The sequence below is a fragment of the Phoenix dactylifera genome, chromosome 15 (assembly GCF_051530095.1).
Source record: "Phoenix dactylifera cultivar Ajwa chromosome 15, Ajwa_hap1_PhDact_Kaust_v1.1, whole genome shotgun sequence".
Taxonomy (NCBI): domain Eukaryota; kingdom Viridiplantae; phylum Streptophyta; class Magnoliopsida; order Arecales; family Arecaceae; genus Phoenix; species Phoenix dactylifera.
In genome coordinates this window covers 13994844-14017752 of record NC_143204.1, presented here as the reverse complement: position 1 = coordinate 14017752, position 22909 = coordinate 13994844, and the positions used below count along the sequence as shown (strand labels likewise).

The window sequence follows — 22909 nt, the reverse complement described above, 5'->3', positions numbered from 1 at the left end:
CCATTAGATACACAAGTAGCGATGCATCCAAACTTACCGTACCTAATCCTCGACAATTGCTAGCCCATAGCCATTTTGACGGTCCTGATCTGCGGTACAGCGTGGATGTCCACGAGAAGCAATGGCTGAAGTTCTGAACGTCATGGATCTCAAAACACCCTGACGACCAGACAGAAACTGCCAATGAACCAAAGAAAAAAGGAGGGGGACTTGCCGTCACCTACGCGGCTAACGTTATCGACATTGCCGTCCCGCTTGCCCCGTTTGGTTGCGGCGCCCTCCTCCGATTCGCCTCCCTCGCTTCCCCTTCCCCCACCTCCCTCTTCCCCTGTTGCCCGAATTTCAGAAACCAATCGGTAATTTTCGCGCTAAATTCTCCGTTTATTTACTAATCGTCGTGGGGATTGATTTGTTCCTCGCTTCCCTTGCAGGTAATTTTAATTTCTGTTCTGTTATCCCTTTCGTTTTTTCTCGGATTGATCTTCGTGATAGAGAGTGGTTGACGGTGCTAATTTTCTGATTTTAATAGTTTTAATCGCATGGAACGGGTTTAATTGAACTGCGCTTGATGAATTTTGGCTGGGGTTTGTTCTACTGACTCTTGTTTCTGAGAAATTAAAGGCTAGATTGATGCTAGAAAGCTATGCTTTGTCTCTCACCAAAATCTCGACGTTGAAAGGGGGGAAAACAAAATTTGAATTGCCGAAATAGTTTGGATCATTAATTGGAACAGAAACAATGTGGAAAATAGTCTTTTTTTTAAAAAAAAAGATCGGACAAAGCTCGAGTTGCAGTTACAAGGTCACTAATTCATGTAATGAAAAGGTGAAAAGAGCAGTTTGTTTGATTTTTTTTACGTTTTTTTTTTAAAAAAATACTCATCGTATGGAAGCTAACATAAAGTCATTATATTTAAATTGGTTTCACTAGAACTGTCACGCGAAAAAAGCTATTTCTGTGTTTATCATAAGTAAAAACGATAGGTGAAAATTATTATCAAGTGAATTTGGCCACTGATTTGGACTGTGAAAATTGGTGAAGATTCAAAGATTTCTTTGAGAATATATAACATTTCCAGAATCTACTGGTTTCATTGGAATTATCCTTTGGTTACTCGAGAAATTTTTCCCTCTTTTATAGTTAATCTGGATACTTAGGGAGGAGTTGCAGTGCTTTAGTAGAATGATGTGTGATTGATGCTACTAACACCTGATTTATCTACTTTTTAAACAGGTTTCAGGGTTTTGTGGTGTGCCCGCTGTACATATATTTTTGGCCTCTTAATTCGCACTAACAGAAATTTGCTACTATTTTTTGAATATTCTGGCAAGAGGACAACTTCTTGCTGCTAACATATTGGTTATTCCATTTCTGTATTTCTCTCAACCATGGCTGTTGGAGCTTCCCTGCAGTTGTTCCATGACTTTGGTGTCATCAAAAGATTTGGACAGGCTAACCAACTTAAGGTACATTATAGTTGTCAATTTGTTAGCTTAATGCAACATTTACATTTCAATTAATTTTTGACTTTGGTTACGTTTTTTCAGACTTCAGAAATGAAGAGTTGGCACCACTTATCGAGTTTTTCCTTTTCTTCATGTGCTTCAGTATGGTTCTATTTTCTTTTTTATTTTCTCATATCTTTTCTTTATAAGCATAATTTGATCCTGTCCTCAATGCTTTATTTGAGGTTGCTTATTGTATTTCAATATGGGCTCACTAAACTCTTTCTTCAAGTAAATTCAAAAATGACTATATTGCGTTCTGATTGATTAAGTTTTTTGACAACAATTGAGTATATCACAACTTCAATGCAGAAGTATATAGCTGCTTCTTTCTTTTTCCTTAATTTTCCCCCTAAAATACTTTTGTATCTTTTTACAACTTTTATACCTTTTAAGTTGTACCTTTTTTTAATGAAATTCCGCAGAGGAAAGGATTATCTTGTATATGTCCCAAGTTCCAACTTGATTATTCCTATTTGTTGTGGCTTCTCCATGTTCTTGTTTTACCTCTGAAGCCTTGAGGTTGTCAGTTTTTTACTTTGTTCTTTCCCTTCTTTTGGTTCCTAGTTTTGTAAAATTCTAGGTTTTTGGTAAATTGAGTACTTCCTCTTAGAATCATGTGTCACAACCCAGGATCTCACCCAAAAGGGCTAACCAGAAAGTGTTATTTAGGTTTATTGATCCTATATAAGTACCTAAAATCTACCCAGCGAATAACTGATGTGGGACTAAACACATGCCAGCACGGGTTCTCACATACCTTCTATTTGAGCCTTGACATCTTCGTCAAGCTAAGGATCCAAATCCATTCAAATCTGATTACAAGCACCACGATCGGCTCGTGGTCAGCTTCAATGAGCCCGTGTTGCAGTGTCTCTTAGTCCACATGGACTATAGTTCGGATCCATTCTGATACCATTTGCATCAACCTAGGACCTTACCCAAAAGGGCCGGTCGGAAGGTATTATTTGGATTTCTTGATCCTATATAAGTATCTAAGATCGACCCAGCGAATAATCGATGTGGGACTAAACACATGCTCGCATAGGTTCTCACATCATGAGTTGTTAAAAGAAAATATTTTATAAATTTTTTCTTGCCTTCCTGCTACATTAAGCAAGTCACCGTAGTAAAGTGCTGTTTATTCTTTCCTTATACACATGCAGCTTAAAGGAGATCTAAATATTTTTTGTGCAGCGACAAGATGTTTGGAGTCTACATGTTTCAGACAGGATAAACAAGCCAATGCTCTTGGTCCCTTATAGATACAATGTTTTCGTTTCCCAGTCTTTTGCTATGCCAAGCTCTGTACATGAATTCCCTCTTCTGAAAAGTACCACCTTGGCTTTGACAAGGTATACCCTCAAGATTTAATATTTATATATTCTGATGTATCATATTTATTTATATCATAGTTTGCAGTACCTGACTATATCGGTCCTTACTGATTATACCAGCATACTAAATTGTACCAGTTACAAATCGATACTCGATATGACTCTTGTACTGAGTGTCCGTATCAAGAACTGGATTGTATCGACACTATACCAGTTGGGTACCAATATGGGTACCGAAACTGGTACTGCAAATGTTGATTTATGCATGCGATACTCTGTACTTATCTGTTAATACATGTATTTAGTTGTCTTATTTATGTTAAAGACCCTTTCTCATGTGGCAAAAGGAAGTGTGGTGCTTAATGCAACAGAAAAGGAGCCTAATAAATTGGTTATGATCTTTTGAACAAAATGATATGAAATATTATGTTAAAAACAAAATGAAAACAAGGAGAGAGTGCCACAAAAAGGATCACTCTAGTTTTCTGCTGCATGATTGCATGGCAAAATAGTAATGTAATATTTGATTTGACTGCTTAGCTTGGTTATATGCTTCGCTATTACTCCTCACACATGCCATACATTAAACTTTCCTACACATCCACCAACTGGCCAGTCTACATATGACTTTCATATATGGAAACTTGGCAGAATAACTCTTGATTCTGCTTCCCATGCTGGTAGGACTAGATTGCTGATGCAACTATGAGGATGTAAATTCTATATTTTCTTCTTATTATTTTTTAGTTCTTTGGGAGTGATTGGTGTGTGATAAGGGTCAGATGAGATGGGTTTAAGCTTGAGTACATGCATCTGTGTTTTGCTTTTAAGAGCTCATACTTTACAGTGATCATTCTCTGGTCAAAGAGGTGACGACATTGCCTCCCAAGGAGTATTCATATGCAAAAGCATAAAATTGCCAAGTTTTTTTTTCTTTTTGTTACATTGACGTATATCATTTGGAGTCTTATTTTGAGGGAAAATGTCTTCACAGATGTCATAAGAGTTTTAAATTTGAGAACTGAATTAAGAAAATGGAATAATGTTTTTCCTCAACTTACTTTGCTTAGATCAAAATCAGTTCCAATCAACTCCTACAAGATTACGGTGTTCAAATTACAACCTAGGTCCTCAAGTGCATATTTAAGGATAGCTTATATAGTCTCCCAGATTTAGAAAATTTCCAACTTCCAGGACCACTAGATCATGATCTGCATACATCTAGACATGACTTGTTTAAATGCTTGTGTTTTCACATATGTACACATATGAGCTGATATTAAGGTATGTCCATTGTCTACAGTCACATAATGCATTTGTTACATGGTTGCTGAACTTAATTCTCATGGTTTTGATTTCTCATTGGTGTTATTGTAGATCAGGTGTTTCTATATATTGTTATAACTCCACTTATTGATTGTTCTATTCCATATGTGAATATTTATATACATAATTTGACCTGAATTTGTCATATAGGTCATATAATGCACTCCTTGCAAGCCCTTTTACTCCCCAATTAGTCCCAGCAGTTGGAATAATTGCTTTTGCTGTCTGGGGTCTTGGACCATTCATGCGTTCCATTAGAAGTCTGTTTCATGTATGTGTTTTATGCTCAGGTACCGCATTCATCAATTTCATAGCTTTATTACACTTATTAGCTAAGCAATATGATAAATTTTGTATCCTACAGAATGACAATAACTGGAAAAAGAGTAAAACATATCATGTCTCTACCTCATATATTCAACCACTTCTGCTTTGGGCTGGAGCAACACTCATATGCAGGTATCATGACCTTGAATTTTGTGTTTCCTGTAGAACTATTCTTATAAGCAGCACGCTGTGATTTGTTGTGGATATCTGCACTGATAACAGCTGGTTGTTTCAATCAGGGCACTTGATCCAGTCGTTCTGCCATCAGAAGCAAGCCAAGCAGTGAAGCAACGCCTTTTGAGCTTTGTGAGATCATTATCTACTGTGCTGGCTTTTGCATATTGTCTATCAAGGTAAGCTGTTGCTGTATCAATCTTCTATCATTTAAAATGATTTTTGTTGAATATGGATTGTCTATAGCTGTATACCATACATATGCAAGCTGTATACCCATGTATACATGAAGTGCTGGACTGCTGCAATGACATCCATCTGGATCATTCACATAGAGGCTAATTGCTATATTGCAACATTCCAAGCCACCATCTTTTAATTTACCAAGTTACCGTAATGGATGCACCATTAGAAACTAGTTGTTGTTGCGGATTCTCGAGACTCGAGAGTATTTTCTGCTTTTATCCTTCTGCCACCTGTGCCATTTCTGATAGTGTCCTATTGAATGGTGGACTTAAATCTTTTTTACTTTTCCAGCAAATACCTTTTTCCTCTCAAATGCATACTGTCCGTGGATTCTTTGCATCATTATGACAGAATGACCCTTGTGGTTGTCCCAAATACCTTTTTCCTCTGAAATAAATACTGCCCCATCGATTCTCTGCATCATTACTACAAACTGATACTTGTTCGTCATGTTTCAGTTTCATGAAACTTTTTGTCCATTAAACTTGAATATCCCTTTTCTATATATTGTTGTTTCTGCGTTGTTTTTTGTTTTTTTATCTACAAGTGCAAAAGTACATTTCACATGCTTCTGTGCTTGCCATGTAAGCTTCTTTTATAGACTTAAGCTGGGTTTGATTAAAACATCTGCTTGCATGTCAAACACAAGCATTTCACATAGATGGTGATTTATAGAGTTGGAAAAATTTTATAACTGTTCCTATTTTGTGGTCTGACTAAATTGAAGTAGTCATATATCCTTTGGTTAAGCTGTCAAATAATAAATATCTTTTTTATGTATATATCACCCATTGTACTGAATCTATCTTCTGAGGGCGAAGAAAGGAGTGAGATAGAAGGCACACGAACTTGGAAGAATTGAACATGGGGGACATGAAGCAGGAGTAAAAGGATTGCTATAAATGTTGAATAGACGAAAATTGCATGTCAATTGTCAACCAGATGATCATAGAAACCAACCAGATGAAAAAACTCCTTGACATAATGACTTTCTATTATTATTCTTAAAATTTGGAACATTTCCATACCAAAAAGAAAAAAATGGAGCATCTGTATAATCTTTCTTGAATTCTTGACGGAAAGAGAATTCAAATCTTTATCTATATTGCTTTCTTAATTATTCATCAGAATATACTCAAAGATCTAAATGTTGTCACTGTCATCATCCTTAACCTTGTTGTTGTACATGATTGTGTCTTCATCAGGAAGAAAATGACCACTGAAGAAATGTATCCTAAATCTTCAATTTCTCATTTGGATACTCTTTAAAATGGGAGCTACTTCAAAGCTGGATGCTTGAGGAAAGGCAGTTTTCTCCATATCTAATTCTATCCACAAAGAGTTGATTACAAGAATCATTGTGATCATTTCCTTAATTTGTTTTTTACTTTTCATACTCCATTTTCCAGTCACATTGCTCATTGGTGTATGTTGGTCACATCACCAAAGACCTTGGTGCATGTATCTGCCAACCCGCATCATCTTTGGTCGGTCAACATTTTAATGATGAGCTTTGGTGCTTATTTTGCAAGTTAGATTCCTCTATTCTCCTTTCACCCACCTGTAGTTATTGTCTTTCTTGAACATCATAAAGTTTCTATCTCTACCTTAAGGTCTTTCCTTTGTTTTGTAAGTAGTCTGTCAAAAGATAAATCTGGCCAAGTGCCTATCTCAAGATTTAGTACCAGAATGCTAAGCATGAATAGGCAGAACATAAAAAATAGACTTGCAAGAACTTGGAAGAAAAATAAAAAAGTTCTCTCAGTATGAGATGATTTCTGTGCAGCTCAATAGCAACGTTGTCTTGCAAGTCATTGTTTACTTTGTTGTGAGAGCTTGATGCCAATATGTATAGTCCCATCATCCCATGTGTACCATCAAACAAGTTCTTTTTTTGAGGTTCAGAGGAGCATGTAGTGTTTTAAGCTGATTTATCTATGTTCATGGGTTTGGCATGCTACATGTTAGCCATAGAGGCTAAGAGGAGTGTGTCTAACTGGTTGTATACAAGCATCAAGCAACATGTACGCAGCATGCAATTTGTTTATTTATTTGTTTTCTTTTTGGAAAACCATTTGAATTGACCTTTTCTTTTATATGACTCCTAGCTGATATTTCATTTTGCATGATTCTTTTTTCCTTCATTGCTTGCTTTAATTTATAGCTGTATGTTGCTGATCTTGACTTTATTTTAAAATACTAGCGTACGAACTAGTATTCTATATTTGGTGCTTAACCTTGTTGTTTCCTTTGCAGCTTAATTCAGCAAACACAGAAATTCTTTAAGGAGACAAGTGGTTTTGATGATACAAGAAATGTATGTTTCTGTTATAATTTTTGCTAAGCAAATTTCTTCTTTCTTTTCTTGAACTCATAATAGTTTTTCTTTTTCTTTATTTTCTTGGGCTTAAGTGAGGGACTTACTGGTTGGCTCTATATGTGCTATCATGGATTGCCAAGAGAAGGGAAAAGCAATTCCTATTGGTTTTGAACTTTGAAAGTTTCATTTAATATTCAATTGTTTGGCCGTCTCTAAATTTCATAAATTTTGATGTAGAGGTTGATTTTGGAGGCAATTATGATAACAAGATATTTTTATTCTTGAATAAGCTTGTAGTAATTAAATCTTGCTACTTAAAAGGGTTGCTAGTTTCATAATCAGTCCACAAGGGCCATATCTGGAATTACAGATATTGTGAAATCTTGTTGCATTTCAGTTGATCAAGTATCTTATGATGTAGATTTATGTGCCACTAATAAATGATCTTAAGAAGCGTCCATTATATCCCTCCCCCCACCACCCCCCACCCCCTACGGAAAAAAAAAGAAGTCTCCATTTTTAAAATACACAAGCTTTTCATGTAGTTTTATTCTTATGTTGATGGAGCTGTTTTCTTTTCATTATGTTTATTTAATTATCTGCTTGATTGCAGATGGGTTTCGAATTTGCTGGTAAGGCTGTGTACACTGCAGTTTGGGTTGCTGCATTTTCTTTATTCATGGAATTGCTGGGGTTTTCTACCCAGAAATGGATTACTGCTGGAGGCCTGGGAACTGTCCTCCTGACTCTTGCTGGCCGCGAGGTATTGCCAGAATTTAGAAAAGTACCATACTGCTGTAGTGTCTTCCCTATGAGGTGTTGGTCTTAGCCTTTTTGCTGGTTTGGTTGATAAATCATGTTTGGTGCAGATATTCACAAACTTCCTCTCGGGTATAATGATACATGCAACACGTCCTTTTGTTATGAATGAATGGATTCAGACTAAGATAGAGGGCTATGAGGTTTCTGGTACCGTCGAGGTTAGTTTTAAGACCACAAGTCACAACTAATATGTTGTTTCAATCTTGATGGTAGTTGGTGATGCTTGCTTTTTTAAATCCTTTTTTAGGGCATGAGAGCATACTATTTTCCCTATGGACCATTGTGTCGAACAAAACAAGGGTCCGTTGGGGCTCTTTTTTATTTGAAAATTTTAAGTAAAGGCAGCAAAGGGGCCCAAATTGTAAGTGAAGTCGGCAAACTCCTTGTCGACTTCATTTAAAATTTTCAAAATAAAAAAGTACCCCGATGGACCCCTGTTTTGTTAGAAACAGGGGTCCGGAGGGTGGAGCCCTTGTTCTAGCCCTCTTGCACCCTTCGGACGCCTCCAGCAACCCTCCCTCCCTCTCCCTCTCCTTCTCCCCCTCTTTCTTTTTCTCTCTCTCGTTCTCCCTCTTCCTCTCTCTCGCCCTCTCTACTATGTCGGTATGGGCATGACACGGAACGACACTGGGGCATACCGAACCATGGCACCAGCTGGCTAGTACGGGCTTCGGTGCTGGCACGACAAACCTTGTGTATATGGATATATACATGTTTACATATACATATATGTATACATACATATGTGTGTGTGTGTGTGAGTATATATAGATATAGACACATGTATGTATGCATGTATACCAAGATTCGTGATTTCGGTACTAGGTAATATACTTTACCGGTTTAGTATGGTACGGGTCGGTACGGTAAGGTATGCGCCCCGTATCGAGATAACTCTTGAGCCAATTTTTCTCACATTTTATTATGGTACTGCCCAAAAATGGAGAGTACGAGCCGATACGCATCCTAGTTCATCTTAGTATACCGTTGTACGGCTCGGTATGGGTTGGTATGGGGCTTGTATCAACCCAAATAGTGTTTTTGTACTTGTTCTGGCCTAGTGCTGTATGGTTCGGGGTGATATGGCAAACAACCAAACTCTATTTTATATGTATGTATATGTAGATCTATACAGATACATATATATAAACATGCATATACGTACATATATACCAACATGCAGAGAGATATTGATATAGGGTGATATGGCAAACACTATTGTATATGTATGTATATGTAGATATGTACACATACATGGAAACATGTATAAACATACATATATGTTACATACATACATACATACATACACAGAGAGATAGATATATATATATTTCCTTGTATTCTATATGTTGGATAAATAAAATGTATATGTATCATAATTGATGGTAGTTGCTATTTACTGCCTTTTAGATATTATTATATGCAATCTTATGCAGCTACTTCTAATGAAACTTTATTTTCCCTTCAGCATGTGGGTTGGTGGTCTCCAACAATTATAAGAGGTGATGATCGTGAAGCAGTACATATTCCTAACCACAAATTTACAGTAAATGTTGTAAGAAATCTCAGCCAGAAGACTCATTGGCGTATTAAGACCCATCTTGCCATCAGCCACTTGGATGTTAGCAAAATTAATGTGAGGACAGTTCTGCTGATTATGTCTTTCAGTGAATACTTCTCGTTTCATTGATATTTTTGGCTTTTATACCTCTCTCTTTCTCTCAAATATGTTACCTTGACATGCCTTGTGGAGCAGAATATAGTCGCAGATATGCGGAAAGTCTTGGCAAAAAATCCTCAGATAGAACAGCAGAGGTTGCATAGAAGAGTGTTTCTAGAAAATATCAACCCTGAAAATCAAGCTCTTTTGGTAAACACACTTTTAAGCTTTTAAAATCTTGCCTCTTTACCATGTTGTATAAGTAAACTCTAATTGTTTTCTGAAGCTTTGATTTACTATAGTAGGTGATTATTTGCCAGTTTGTAAGTGTTTTATAAGCTAACTTCTTAAGGATAGGGTAAATAGTATTGAATAGAATCAATAGAAGAAAGGTAATAAATTGTGTTTGCCAAGCTTCATGTGCATGAAAATATTAAATTTATTTAGGTGTCTTGACCTATCAGAATGCATGGACTCTATCTGCAACTCGCATTCCCCCATTACATGGCAGTCTTATCACTTCTTGTCTGTCTAGATTTATTAATGCAACCTCGACCTTTTCTGAAGTATCAGTTTCTCATGTATCAAGCAAAAAATATAACCTAATTCTCCCATTCTGAAACTCACGCTCGAATATTCAAATCGTTCCTTTTTCTCAAGGGTAATTTCTTGTTATCTTTAAAATTCTGTCTAGAAAGAATGTGATCACAATTTATAAAGCATGCATGCTTCTACCTAGTTAATTAAGCTAACTTTAAGCAGCCATTCTTGTATTTTGGCTATCAGATAAGAGCACATTAGGGCAGAAAGAGAAATTTGTCTTTCCCATTTCAAACACAGGCCACATTTTGAAACATTCTTAAGAAGCTTCTTCACATGGTACTCCTTGCAACTTTAAATTTGCTATGAATATAGAATGTCATGTTAATATGTACACTAACAAGTAAGGTTCGCCGTCTCGGTACCAAACTCCGTACCGGTGCCATACTAGCATTGTATCGGTACGGTACAGTACGAGGTCTTTTCGGCGTACGGAGTGTTTGTACGCCATCCGTACCAGATATCGATACCGAACCGGTACAGTATGTCTCGTACCGGCTGGTTCGGTACCGGTACAATGAACCATGCCAACAAGCTTTCTATATCTTTAGATATGCTGCTTTACAAAATTTTGATATTAGGCAGACACAACTTTTGCTGCCGGAGTAAGTCTAGCATTGGCTTGCATGATGCCTAATTTCTAGCTAAAGTTTTCTCCTAAAGGGACCTGTACACTAATCAACTTCATGGTTTTCAAAAGCAAACGGTACTCTTAAGGTGACATGATCTCTATATCTCTTGAGGTGCTAGATGCTAAAAAAGTGCTCACCCGAGGAAAGCAGGTCACTAATTTGTGAAAAATGCAATAAATATTGTTTCTACGTAAAAGCAATGCAAACATTGTAACATTATTCATTTAAGTTTCAACATCCTACATCATAATTGTCTTAGACATTAGCCATCATGTCTCGCATCAAAAAAAAAAAAAAAAAATACCACTTCACAAAAGGAAGCAAAAGTAAATCATTAGACATCTTATAATCGCTTCATTGTTCAAACATGACAACAAAATGCCACTTCCCATAACATGTTTCTGAAGAAAAAACATAACAAAAAATTGCTAGACATCCTAGAGTAGCTTCAAGCCTTCAAGCATCATCATCAACATAATCATTGATTCCTTCATCAGTAGGTTTATAATCAATAGTCACATTGTCTGTCCTTTGAATTAGCCTCCTCTTCAAAATCTGGTTAAGTTGAAGCTATTGCACTTGCCACGATCTTGCATGAGGCCTAGTGTTCCTCTAGCCCTTCATTTATGAGGGCTCCAATAGCCCAAAATGCCTCTCAGAATAAAACTAACAGAGCTTTTAAAGAATGGGAAGAAAAGGGACAAGAAGAATATTGTTGGAGATTGGAGAGGTCCTTGCTCGAATGTCTCTTGCTTTATCTCAAGCGGGCATCACTTCAGTAAACCTGCCTCACCTAGGGACTATCGAGTCACTGCAAGGCTATCTCCTCTTGCCCGAGATCATAGGCGAGCACCTGGAAATCTTTAGTAAAGAATTTCAGTTTTTCATGCTATCCTCGAAAGTATCAAATTAGCTGAACCTCACTTTCCACTTTCCAAAGTTTGAAACAGGGTGACTGGGTAATTTTCTGGACAAACCAAAGAGATATATTGTTGCCTAAAAGTTAAAAAATGAGCTTTTCCTTCTCCACATCCACCATTGGATAAGAATGCAGAAGGGAAGACAACTCTCCATATCAATGTTCTGAAGCCTTTCTTGCACAACACCTGTTTTGGTGTCCAGGTTACAGGTCAGCGGAAGAAAACTGTCAGTATCAGTGTTACCTGGCTTGCACAGCATATGTTTTGGCGTTCAGGTCACATGTCAGTGATTCAACTGCAGGTTGATCCGTTAGCCCATCGCATCATAAATAAATAAACATATAAAAGTAGTAAAAATTTCAAAATATAAAATAATAATGATGATGATGATGAGTTCATCGTATATGTTACATATATACCAAAAAATAAAAGAATCATGCAAGTTATTTGTACAAAAAATAAGATTAAAAATGTAGATTAATATCTCCTACCAGCAATACCCTATAAGAATAATTTTGGATGACAATGATGATGAAGGAAATTAGGACTTGGGATGAAGCTTTTACCATGGCTAAAATAAAGTCCTAATCCTATATAGTAAACTAGTAAAGTAATAACTTTTAATTGTTTTGTGTTATTTCAGCATCTTTTAAGTGATTAACCCAGACAGATCAAAAGTGGGTTGACCCGTCCAGGTCGAGTCATATGGGCTTTTGGGATTTCTGGATTTGGGATCGACCTGACCCATGCATGTTTCCAGGCCATGGGTCAACCTGGTCAACCTGCCCAGATTTTAAAAAAAAATGATCCATATAAAAACAGTGAATGCCTATAATTTTTTGTCAATCATAATATTAATGATCAGGTTCTGATATTCTGAGTGCCAGGCTATCAGCACTGCATCACAAGATATGATTTGCTTGCTTGATCCTACGTTGAATGATCAACTGAAATTTTATTTTGAATCAAAGAGAAGAAAAGAGAGATTTTGATCTACATGGCTGTGCAAATGGTTTGTGCTTCTGTTGGATGTAATCCTAATACCTTTTCTTCAGGCACCACATGATAGTCTTGCAACTGGGCTTCAAATGAGAACATGAGACATGCAGATTGCATGTCTACAAGGTTGTGAAAGTTTGACGTTCCTCAGAAGAAGAAAATATTACTGCTTTAGGATGCCCATTTTTGAAGAATATTTAACTGAAACATTCCACAAAGAATTTAGCACATATTATGAACAAATGGTAAAAAAGTGTGGAGATACAACCTAAGGGTCTTGAGACATGGATTTAAGCATATAATGTCAGACAGTTCAAAAGTTAAATTGAAAGCTATAAGGAGAAATTAAAGTTTAATGGGCTATATATATATTCATTTATACATAATATTTAAGTTAAATTCTAAAACATGTGATGGTAGAGGGGGCAATGGGGTATTATGGGTTGGGGGGACGAAGGTTAGTGTTAGTATAGAGACAACAGTATTAATGTAAATGCAAGTAGTTGCAGTTTATTTATACTTAATAGTATATCATTAAATTAAATTTCTTTTCGAATAATATTTTGCTTGAAAGTCTAATGGCAGTTTTGGTGGGAAACTTGACAGACCCATATCTTCAACTTGCTCTTTGAGTATAGCTTAGATGAAAAAGTAGCTTGTATGCCAAAGAGTAGATCTAAAGGATAAAGCCTTGCCTACCTATCTAACTGTATTGGCAGTCATGGAAAATCTTTTGGCAATATAGGATTAAATGCGTACCTTAAGGAGGCTAAGATTTTTTTTTTTTTGTCCAACGGGTGGCGAAGAATCATTTACCACAAAATTTGGACAAATACAAGGACAAACACTGGCAAATTGATGTAAACAAAAGGAGCTATACTTTTAAAAAGACTAAAATTTATCCTTGTGAAGGTAATATCCATATTTATATCCAGTCAGCTCTTATAGTATTCATATTTATCATCAGGGCAATATGTAGATAAGCTGAGCAGAAAACTGTAAAAGTTGGTAGATAACAACCACCTATAAAGAAGAATGCTACTTACCATTCTTTTGACAACAATATTTCCTGTATTCCAATATTTATGATGCCGACAAGAATGTACCATATGATGTTCTTTATGATTTTCTAATGTGATAATATAAATTCTTATTGTGCTGTTATAAAGTGGAAACTTTGCTCCAGTAAACATTTCTTCTTCATTGCCAATGTTGCTTATATTTCATTTGAAACTCCTTTCTGATTTCATATAAACTTTAACTGCATGGTATAGTGTAGTCTTTTCCAATGCTACATACAAAAGTTCACATGCAAGAAAGTAAATGTTGTTATTCTAATGCTCAACTATGAACTTTACATTCAACATTTACCTCTTAAGATTAAATGAAAGTATTTTTTACATCTCAATCTAGTTAAAAGATATTAACCAAGATAAATCTAAACCTGTCAAGTATATGAGAATTAATCTTATTGTATAACTAGTTTAATAACAACAAAAAGTTCCTTCCCAATCTCTTGCCCAATCACATTCATCATCATGGTATGCTTACGTCACTACTGTTTATAAAAGAGCGAATAGAATTTTTGTCCAGAAATGTCATGGCTTTTTAGTGTAACTAAAGATATCTTGGCTGTCTAAACTGCTCCTAATATGATTACTTTACCAAAAAATGGACTGCTGAAATGATTAAAATTCCAAAAACCGGAAGAAAATTGTCACTAAGTTACAACTATATGTTTTGATCACTTTTTGAGCCAGAAAACATTGGAATTCATTGAGTTCCATGAGATATCAATTATGGATCTTGTTCAATATGTTTGAATCATGAAATCTAATATTTCTGTTAAAAATTATACTTTTTCGTAAATCAGTAGAAAATTGTCACTAAATTATGGCTATAATTTTCAGCCACTTTTTGACCTGGACATCACTAGAATTTTGGTTGAGAGCCATCAGATATTGATTGTAGATCTCGGGGAGACCTATCCGACAAGTCTAAGAACATCAAAAGCTGATATTCTCATGTAAAGTTGTACCTTTTGAAAGATTATTGGTTCCATATAGACAAAGGCAGTTTTGAACCATTTGATCCAAGGACGGCGTAACTATCCCAAATCGGGCGGTATTGGCTGTTCGGAGCCGTACTGGTGGCTCACGGGTACGGTTCCTGCAACGGAAACGAAACCTGTTGCCGGAGGTGGAGAAGGAGAAGGAAAGAGAGCAAGCGGGGGAGGGAGGGAGAGAGAGAGAGAGAGCGGGATGCCAGTGGAGGGCTGAAGGAGGCCGGGTTGCGTCCGGTTCCTCTGTTTCGAACGAAACAGGGGTCCGGCCACGGCCTCAGCTGGGCTTTCTTGCTCTCCCTTTCTCTCTCCCCCCCCACGGTCTGCGTGCCGTCTCCTCTGTTGGTACAGACTCGGCACGGCCTATACCGACTCGTTTTGCCGGAAAACCGGTATGCTGCCTGGTACTGGTTCCGTTGACTTTGATTTGATCTAACATATCTCTAAACAAAAGTTGTATATGAATTGTAACATAGTAATTATATAACTATACTCCTTACAATAATACAATAGCAATAGTAATGTAATATAATGGAGTAACTTGACCTTATGCAATGTAATAATTATATCAAACATTTTTTTATTTTCAAAACTACAATTCTATCTCAAGCAATAGATAATATAATTTGATGATTTTTTACAATTGTGTTAATGATGATTATAGATTTTGGTTATATTTCTCCTTCTACACATGCATTTGCACGAACATTTCACTAATCGGTACAAAAATATGTGGAACTAACAATCTTTAGGTAGCATATCAAACCTTAGTTTGAGCATGGCAGTACAAATCTGGGCTTCAAGTTAAACTTATTCCTGATCTTGTGCCTGAGGAAGGGTATGGCTCAAACATATAACTAATGTGTTTTATTTTATAAGATATTAGGATGTGCATGTATCTCCCCTAAAGATTAATGGCCCTGATTATATCTGATTACATGGTTCTATCATATTCCTACAGTGTTGATATCATTTATATTCTTTCAATTGTGTTTCAGATTCTCATATCATGCTTTGTGAAGACATCACATTTTGAAGAGTATCTCTGCGTCAAAGTAAGAAAATAAGAATCTCTCCCAACTAATCTATTTAAATGATCTATCTGATATTTTTTTAAAAATTTTTCTCATCATTGCAAGCATGACTATTTCAACTGCCATTGCATGCATGAACTGTAAACATTTTAATCATGTAGTTTGTCTCATGTTTATTAATGTTAATATGGACAAAAGGGATTTTTCGCCATGCAGAGCTGGGCTTGGGGGTCATTTCATATGATGGTTTATGTACATGGATTTTATGTTATGTTTTTTAGCTGCCTTACAGATTATGAAACAGGTGGGTTAAGTAATAAAATATAATATTTACTGTGGAGACACATGAGAAATGCTATGTCAAGAGATGACCTTTTTATATTAGTGGAAATAGATCACAAGAGTATATTCTGATACCATTTTGGAAACATCAAAGCCTTGTTCATATTATTCTGGATGGATATTTGAAAACATGAGAAACTCCTTTAGTGGAAATATGAGAACGAAAGTTGAGACCTGGCAGCATACTGATCCTATCGGATGTCAGAGGACCCGATGAAGTGTGAAAGTATAGGCATGTCAGCATAGGGATCATTTTAGCAAATATTAGACACTAAGGAGAGGACAGTCTCAATGAGGTTAACAAACTGGCTCATACTTAGCTTTAAGCTCTGCATCAGGAAGTCATAAACCCGTTGACAATTTCTGAAGCAAAATTCAACCTCACAGTTGCATGTGCTGGCTCACAGCTTGGATCTTCAGTCCAAATTACTTTCAGGCTCTACTCAATTGTACATACACATGAAAGAAATAAGTTAATATCTACCTTCCATTATGGAAGTCTGCAATATGAGCTCTAGGATACGGTACAGTGTTGTGAAAAGGTTAACACGGATGGACTGATTATCCAATACCTGTCAGAAGTAGATGATGAGGATTTGGATTATCAAGCCATATATCCTGGAAAATGCATGTTGAGCGGCAGAAGATATTGGATCTGGATTTAAGGCCTTGGAGATGACCTCATTGGTCATCTCTTGTGAGAAGTGTTCACAAATTGGTGGAGCACACCACCTACTCACCTCTCCCAGCTAGTCAGACATCTATAGTAGGGTGATATTATGTGGCATGTTGTGAAAGTGTCGGCCATAAGAGTGAGAGAATGGAAAAAAATATATCTTAAGGCGAGAGCCACAGTGAGAACTGAACTGGAATTAGAAGTGTTCAGGCCCCTATAGGCTGATAATTTTTATAGTGAAACTTCACAAACTATAGGCTGAAGATAGATAAGATGGAGGTTCAACAAACAGTCGAGTGAGGTGGGATGGATATAGGAAAAAGGAAAACATTTAGTGCTTGTTTGGAAAATCCAGCAGGATTGGGCTGGATTTCCTATGGGAATTGGGCCTGTTAGCCTGCCAGCCTCTTTTTTTTCTAAAGGCCCGTCTTAGTCTTGTTGGCCTATCTATGGGCGTGTTGGACTATATAAGTCTTTTCCCCCCTCCCATAGGATTTGGGCTGGAGAGGAATTGGGTTGATATGGGCCTTATTTAAATAAGATGTGGAATCTATGATCCAACAGCCAGTTGGATTTTCTGTTGGATCATGGACTACACAACTTGTTTGAATAAGGCCCACATCATCCCAATCCCTCCCCAGCCCAAATCCTGTGGGAGAAAAAAAAAGACCTTTATAGCTTTTTCTTCTTTTTTTTTTTAATCCTGCCGGCCAACAGACCTATACATGGGATTTAGGCCAAGACTAGGATAGGCCTTAAAAGAAAAAGGGGTTTGGGCAGAGGCTAACAGGCCCGATTCTCATAGGAATCCAGCCCAATCCTACTTGATTTTCCAAACAGGCCCTTAGAAGTTACAAAATGAGGGAGAAGGTGGTAAGGAAATACTTGTGAAGTATTAAAGAAGGTAAATGCTAACAAACAAAACCAGCGCTGAGAAAAAAATGACTGAAGATGTGAAAATGAGTTCCTATTAAAGTGATACAAAAATAGCAGTAGAGGAATAAGATTGGTGTTGAATTGGGTGATGGATTTCTTAGTGAGAGCAGCTGACTGGAATGGGATCACTCCGAATGAAGATGAGCCTAAAACATTTCTCCTTAGTTCCTCCCTTGTAAAATTGATGGTTGGAGAAAAATAAAGCTAAAGTTAATGAACTCATATGTATCATTCATCAAGGGAAGCTTTGAAATCAGAAACTACAGACGTTTTATGAGCCGGTAATCAATTTGCTCATATGGGTGATCTTATGGTTGCTGTACTCAATGAAGCAGTGCCAAATATGCCTCTAGAAAGATCAGAAGTCGGTGACTTGACTGGATATGTACAATATTCAGGTGGGCATGAACAAAATCATTTGGTCCCAGTTAAAATTTTTGAGTGTTTGACAACTATAGGCATCTAAGTTTGTCAAATTCCATTGAATGGCAAAGTGTGTTGACAACTACAAAATTCCAGAAGCAGTCTCAGCAAGTTGGGGAGATGATCATGAGAGTCTGGTACCATGAAATTTGATACCCCTCTGCTTAGCAACTAAAGGTTCTGGATTCAAATCTTTGGTGGTGCATCTTCAAGTATGAGAACCAAGTAATTATAGTGTGGTACATCTTCAAGTAAAATACACTATATGGACAATTGATTTGATACATGTAATAACTAATAGTCGACGCATATGATGCACATGATCTTCAAGCATGAGTATTTGATGGAAAGCTATGATCCCATCAGAATATAGTATGTTGCGGTACATGCAATGCATATGAGTAACTGAAGAGAAAAGAGCATTTGATGGATGGATGCCACATCATTTGATGAGATGTTATTCATGATAAATGTGTTTGATTCAAGTGGATGGATTATATATATTTGATGGATGGTTGGATTTAAGAGGAGAGAGAGGATTTTGTGGAATAGACTCCAACATTTTTTTTACTGAAATGCCAATGATTAGATTTTTTTAATCCAAGTCTTTATTTTTAATTATGGATTGTTATATACATCCAATATTTGGTAGTAGACTTCTATTCATCTTAACTCATTAGACTTATGGGGAAAAAAGTAGGGTGTATTGAAGGAGATTGTATCAATCAAGGTCTGCAGGATCGGTACTGGGACTCGTACCAGTCTGTGACTAGTTTAGTATGATACTAGTACTGTATTGAGCTAGGGCATATTGAACTTGTGTGAGAGAGGGGTAGAGAGGAAGAGAGAGGAGGAGGAAGGGAGGGGGGAGAGGGGCATACAGAGAGGGGAAAGAGGGAGGAGAGAGAGGGAGGGAGGGGGGAGAGAGAGGGAGGGAGGGGGGAGAGAGAGGGAGAAGAGGGAGAGAGAGAGAGAGTGAGGGAGAGGGGCTCATGGAGAGAGGAAAGAAGAAGGAGAGGGAGGAGGGAGATGGGGGCTTCCCTTGGCGTCGGTTAGCATGGATCAACGTGGAAGGAGGGGGGTAGAGAGAGAGAGAGAGCAAAAAGAGAGAGCAAGTACTTTCTTGAGTATTCGGCTGAATGCTGGTGGAGGGGGTTATAAACTGAATTTACCCACCAAACTATCCTGATTTAGTGTCAATTCGTTTGGTAAGCCGAACCACCTGATTTAGGTTAGTTCGGCGAATGCTGATATTAATGTTATAGGGTTTGGTCGCTGTAACCGGTATATTGACATAGATGGTATTAATGCATCGAGCGGGGGCTTTATGGTGACATGTTGATGCCATTTGGGACTTCACCTTAGGGTTCAAATTATCTTTACTATTACTTTCACTAGATCTTGGACACGTATGATGCATGTTAGAAAAGCCGGCTGATTTTGCATCATAGTTTTTTCAATATTTTTGAAATTATGGAGAAGGAACATTCCATGATGGTCATGATTAGATGATTGGATGACAATGAATATCTATGATCTATTTCAGAATAGGAAATTTGATGCATTTTATGCTTTTTTCTGCCTTCTATTTTGAATCCCTTATAATGCAGGAGGTTGCGAGTTATTTGAGAATTCTCGATATTTTGTTTTTTTTTTTTTTGGGGGGGGGGGGAGAGAGAAATGTGGACATAGAGAGAGAGAGAGAGAGAGAGAAATATGGAATATGTTGACATCTCTCTCTCTCTTTCTCTCTCTCTCCGGCCTTCCCATTTTTCTTTTATCGCACAACTTCCACAACTATCCTATTTTATTTGAATGTTCTTTCTTTTCTTTTCTTTTGCCGGGATAAATGGGTAGCCTACAACAGCTCTGATGATTTTGTGGAATTGAGAATCTCAATTTTTTTGATGCAGACTTTCTTTTTTGTTTCTTATTTTTTCTTCCATTGTTTTTTTGCTTTCTTTTCTCACATGAGATCACGTGAAACCATCAAATGCCAAATGGATGACAATTTTATTGAGTTTCCATTGTTTGTGCTAATATAATGCACGCTCCTTGAAAATGAGTTGTCTGTTGGAGAAACTGCTAGGCTCTCCCCACACCTTGCTCTAATTTAGGCATATTTTACAGTATAATCGAGGAAGAGATAATGCTTTTGTCCTTTTTTCTCTATAATTTGTTGCTTTAATTTCCTGATGAGAGTCGGAATTGAAAAGCCTACCTAGGTTTTTCTCTCATTCTAGTATATTGCTTATTCAAATGGACTGGGAATTATAGAGCCTATCCAAGTATTCCATATCTTTAAGGCAATCAGTATATCTATCAAGCTATTTTAATTCATGCAATCACAATGACCCATCTTAAAAAAAAATGCAATGGAGCTATTATATAGCAATATATAATAGCCATAGGCTTCTCACATGGTATGTGAACACAATTTAGAACCAATCTGTGTTTTATGATTTGTTGTACCCCAATATAAAAAAAATTCTCTCTTGTGATTTGAGCTCTTTTTCTAGTTTAATTAATTGCACTGGGAAGAGCCTGGGAAGCTTTATTATTTTTTTAAAAATTTTGTTATCATATGCAAAACCTCTAACCATGTAGATCTTTACCGTATCAACTATTAATAAAGCTCAGGTTTGATCAATTAACTAGCAGAGATTTCCAATGTTGCCAATTAGTGCTGTTGGTAAAGTCATTGGGGGTTGGGTGCCAATGGCCTGAGATTGAGTCCCACCCTCAACTACAAATTTGGCCAGGCTTTCCCTGTCCTGGATCTTAAAAAGAGAGGTTCCAAGATTTCTAGTATTGCAAACTACCGCCAACTTAGGAGAGTGAACGTGAACTGTAACTTTGACAAGAATCCCTGAACAGTGGGCTGCCCATATGTCTATACCCCCTCTCTGCATAAAATGTTTTATAGTTGATATCTTTTTTCTTCAGTTAGCTTCCCATTTTTTATGAACTTTCGGCATTATGATACAGTGGCACTTCCAGTTCTTGTTGTTGTCAACCTCATATGCGCCTTTAGCTTCTGAAGAATTTAGTGTTGTTTCTCAAACAATCTTAGATTGCTTTATCAAGCTCAATTTGAATATGATAATAACAAACTTGATGGATTTTGGTGAAAAATGAAAAACAATAGGAAGCGATTTTGCTAGATCTCCTCAGAGTCATCAGTCATCACCGGGCCAGGCTTGCCACTCCAATTCGCACCGTGCAGAAAATATATGGTGATGCAGACATGGAGAACATTCCTTATTCTGAGACCATTGTTACCCGTTCTGCTGCTGCCACCAACCGCCCGTTCCTTCTTATTGAGCCCTCACCAAGAATCAATGGTGATGACAAAGCTAAGCCCCGTACATCACGGACTAATGGAGAACAAAATTCGAAAGCTACTTCTGCATCAGGGCCCAAGGTCACTCCATCGTCTGAAGGCACAATCTTAAACAATTCAGACAAACAGCTACAGAAGAAGAAAAACTCAGGAGACACGCCTTCCAAGAGTAATAAGGCTGACCCTGCAACAACACCTTCGAGTTCACAGCTTGAAGGCTTGGACTCAGTAGGATCAACCTTTAAAGCTGGTGGTGAGAATCCTTTGTCCCCAGAGGCTGTTAGCGAGCAGGTGGATGGTACCAGTCCAGTTCATGCTAAAAATGAAGGTGAAAGGGTGCCTACTACAACACCCCCAGTAGCCAGGCCTGCCTTTGAAGATAACATTGTCCTTGGTGTGGCTCTTGGGGGGTCAAAACAGACGCTTCCAATTGAAGAAGGGATGGGTCCAGCGGCTTCTTCATCGGAGGCAAATGACTTGGATAAGAAAGGGTCTTCGTCCTCTACAAAGGATAGGAAAGAACAGATTCCAGCAGTCTCTAGTCAAGCAAAAGTGGACACGAAGGATCAAGAGAGGTGACATCAACAAAATTTATTGAATTGTTTGATGGCATTCCAAAGTAGGTATATTTGTTTCAAATCTGTTTTCTCTAGAGGCTGGTAAAATGCTGTTGTACATTGTTGTGATAATAGGAATGATTCTCGTCTACTTTCAAAAAAACAGAAGGGTAATGATTCTTGTCATTGTTCTCAAGTATTAAAATTTTAATTGCCTGGTGTTTTTGTCTTTTTGGGCTGCCTTTTGGCAAAACGTAACTGGGATCTGATCAATTGATCAATAACTTCGATCATGATAAGTGTTTGAGCTTATGAAGATCATGTGTATTCTCTTTCATACCTTTCGTTTTTTTTGGAGAAAGAATTATCATGCTTTTAAAAGGATGTGTGATTATAACTTATATTTCGCAACTGGTGTTCCAAGTGGTAGATGGATGGTTGGTATGACATATGTTGCATGCCCTAACAAAATTCACAAGCTTTGTCACACACACACACACACACACACACACACACACACACACACACATATATATATATATATGGTACGGGCAGAGAATTAGGTGGAGCATAGAAGATTTACCAGATGTTGGGCAGATGCAACAAAAATATGGAAAAAATATATTATCTATCTTAAATAAAAGGAGATTTAAATTTTCAAAAGATTC

The 22909-nt window shown here is 37.1% G+C and overlaps 1 protein-coding gene across 1 annotated transcript; it reads left to right on the top strand.

The window, feature by feature from the left end:
• Nucleotides 1–157: 157 nt before the first annotated feature.
• On the top strand, nucleotides 158–22534 carry LOC103720763 (mechanosensitive ion channel protein 2, chloroplastic-like). The gene is made up of 14 exons (XM_088711679.2): nucleotides 158–356; nucleotides 1413–1466; nucleotides 1548–1607; nucleotides 2703–2860; nucleotides 4319–4439; nucleotides 4533–4627; nucleotides 4735–4848; nucleotides 7172–7232; nucleotides 7849–7998; nucleotides 8105–8215; nucleotides 9526–9693; nucleotides 9814–9927; nucleotides 15929–15985; nucleotides 21490–22534. Exons 3-14 carry the CDS (start codon nucleotides 1557–1559, stop codon nucleotides 22261–22263), a joined length of 1974 nt encoding a protein of 657 aa, XP_088567805.2. The 5' UTR covers nucleotides 158–356; nucleotides 1413–1466; nucleotides 1548–1556; the 3' UTR covers nucleotides 22264–22534.
• The last annotated feature ends 375 nt before the right edge of the window (nucleotides 22535–22909 follow it).

What these genes read in the sequence shown, in the direction of transcription:
- LOC103720763 (XM_088711679.2), top strand. Translation starts at nt 1,557, where the DNA reads ATGAAGAGTTGGCACCACTTATCGAGTTTTTCCTTTTCTTCATGTGCT. An exon ending in GGAGCAACACTCATATGCAG is followed by an intron (nt 4,628 to 4,734) that starts GTATCATGACCT and finishes TGTTTCAATCAG; the next exon opens with GGCACTTGATCCAGTCGTTC. An exon ending in CTGAAAATCAAGCTCTTTTG is followed by an intron (nt 9,928 to 15,928) that starts GTAAACACACTT and finishes ATTGTGTTTCAG; the next exon opens with ATTCTCATATCATGCTTTGT.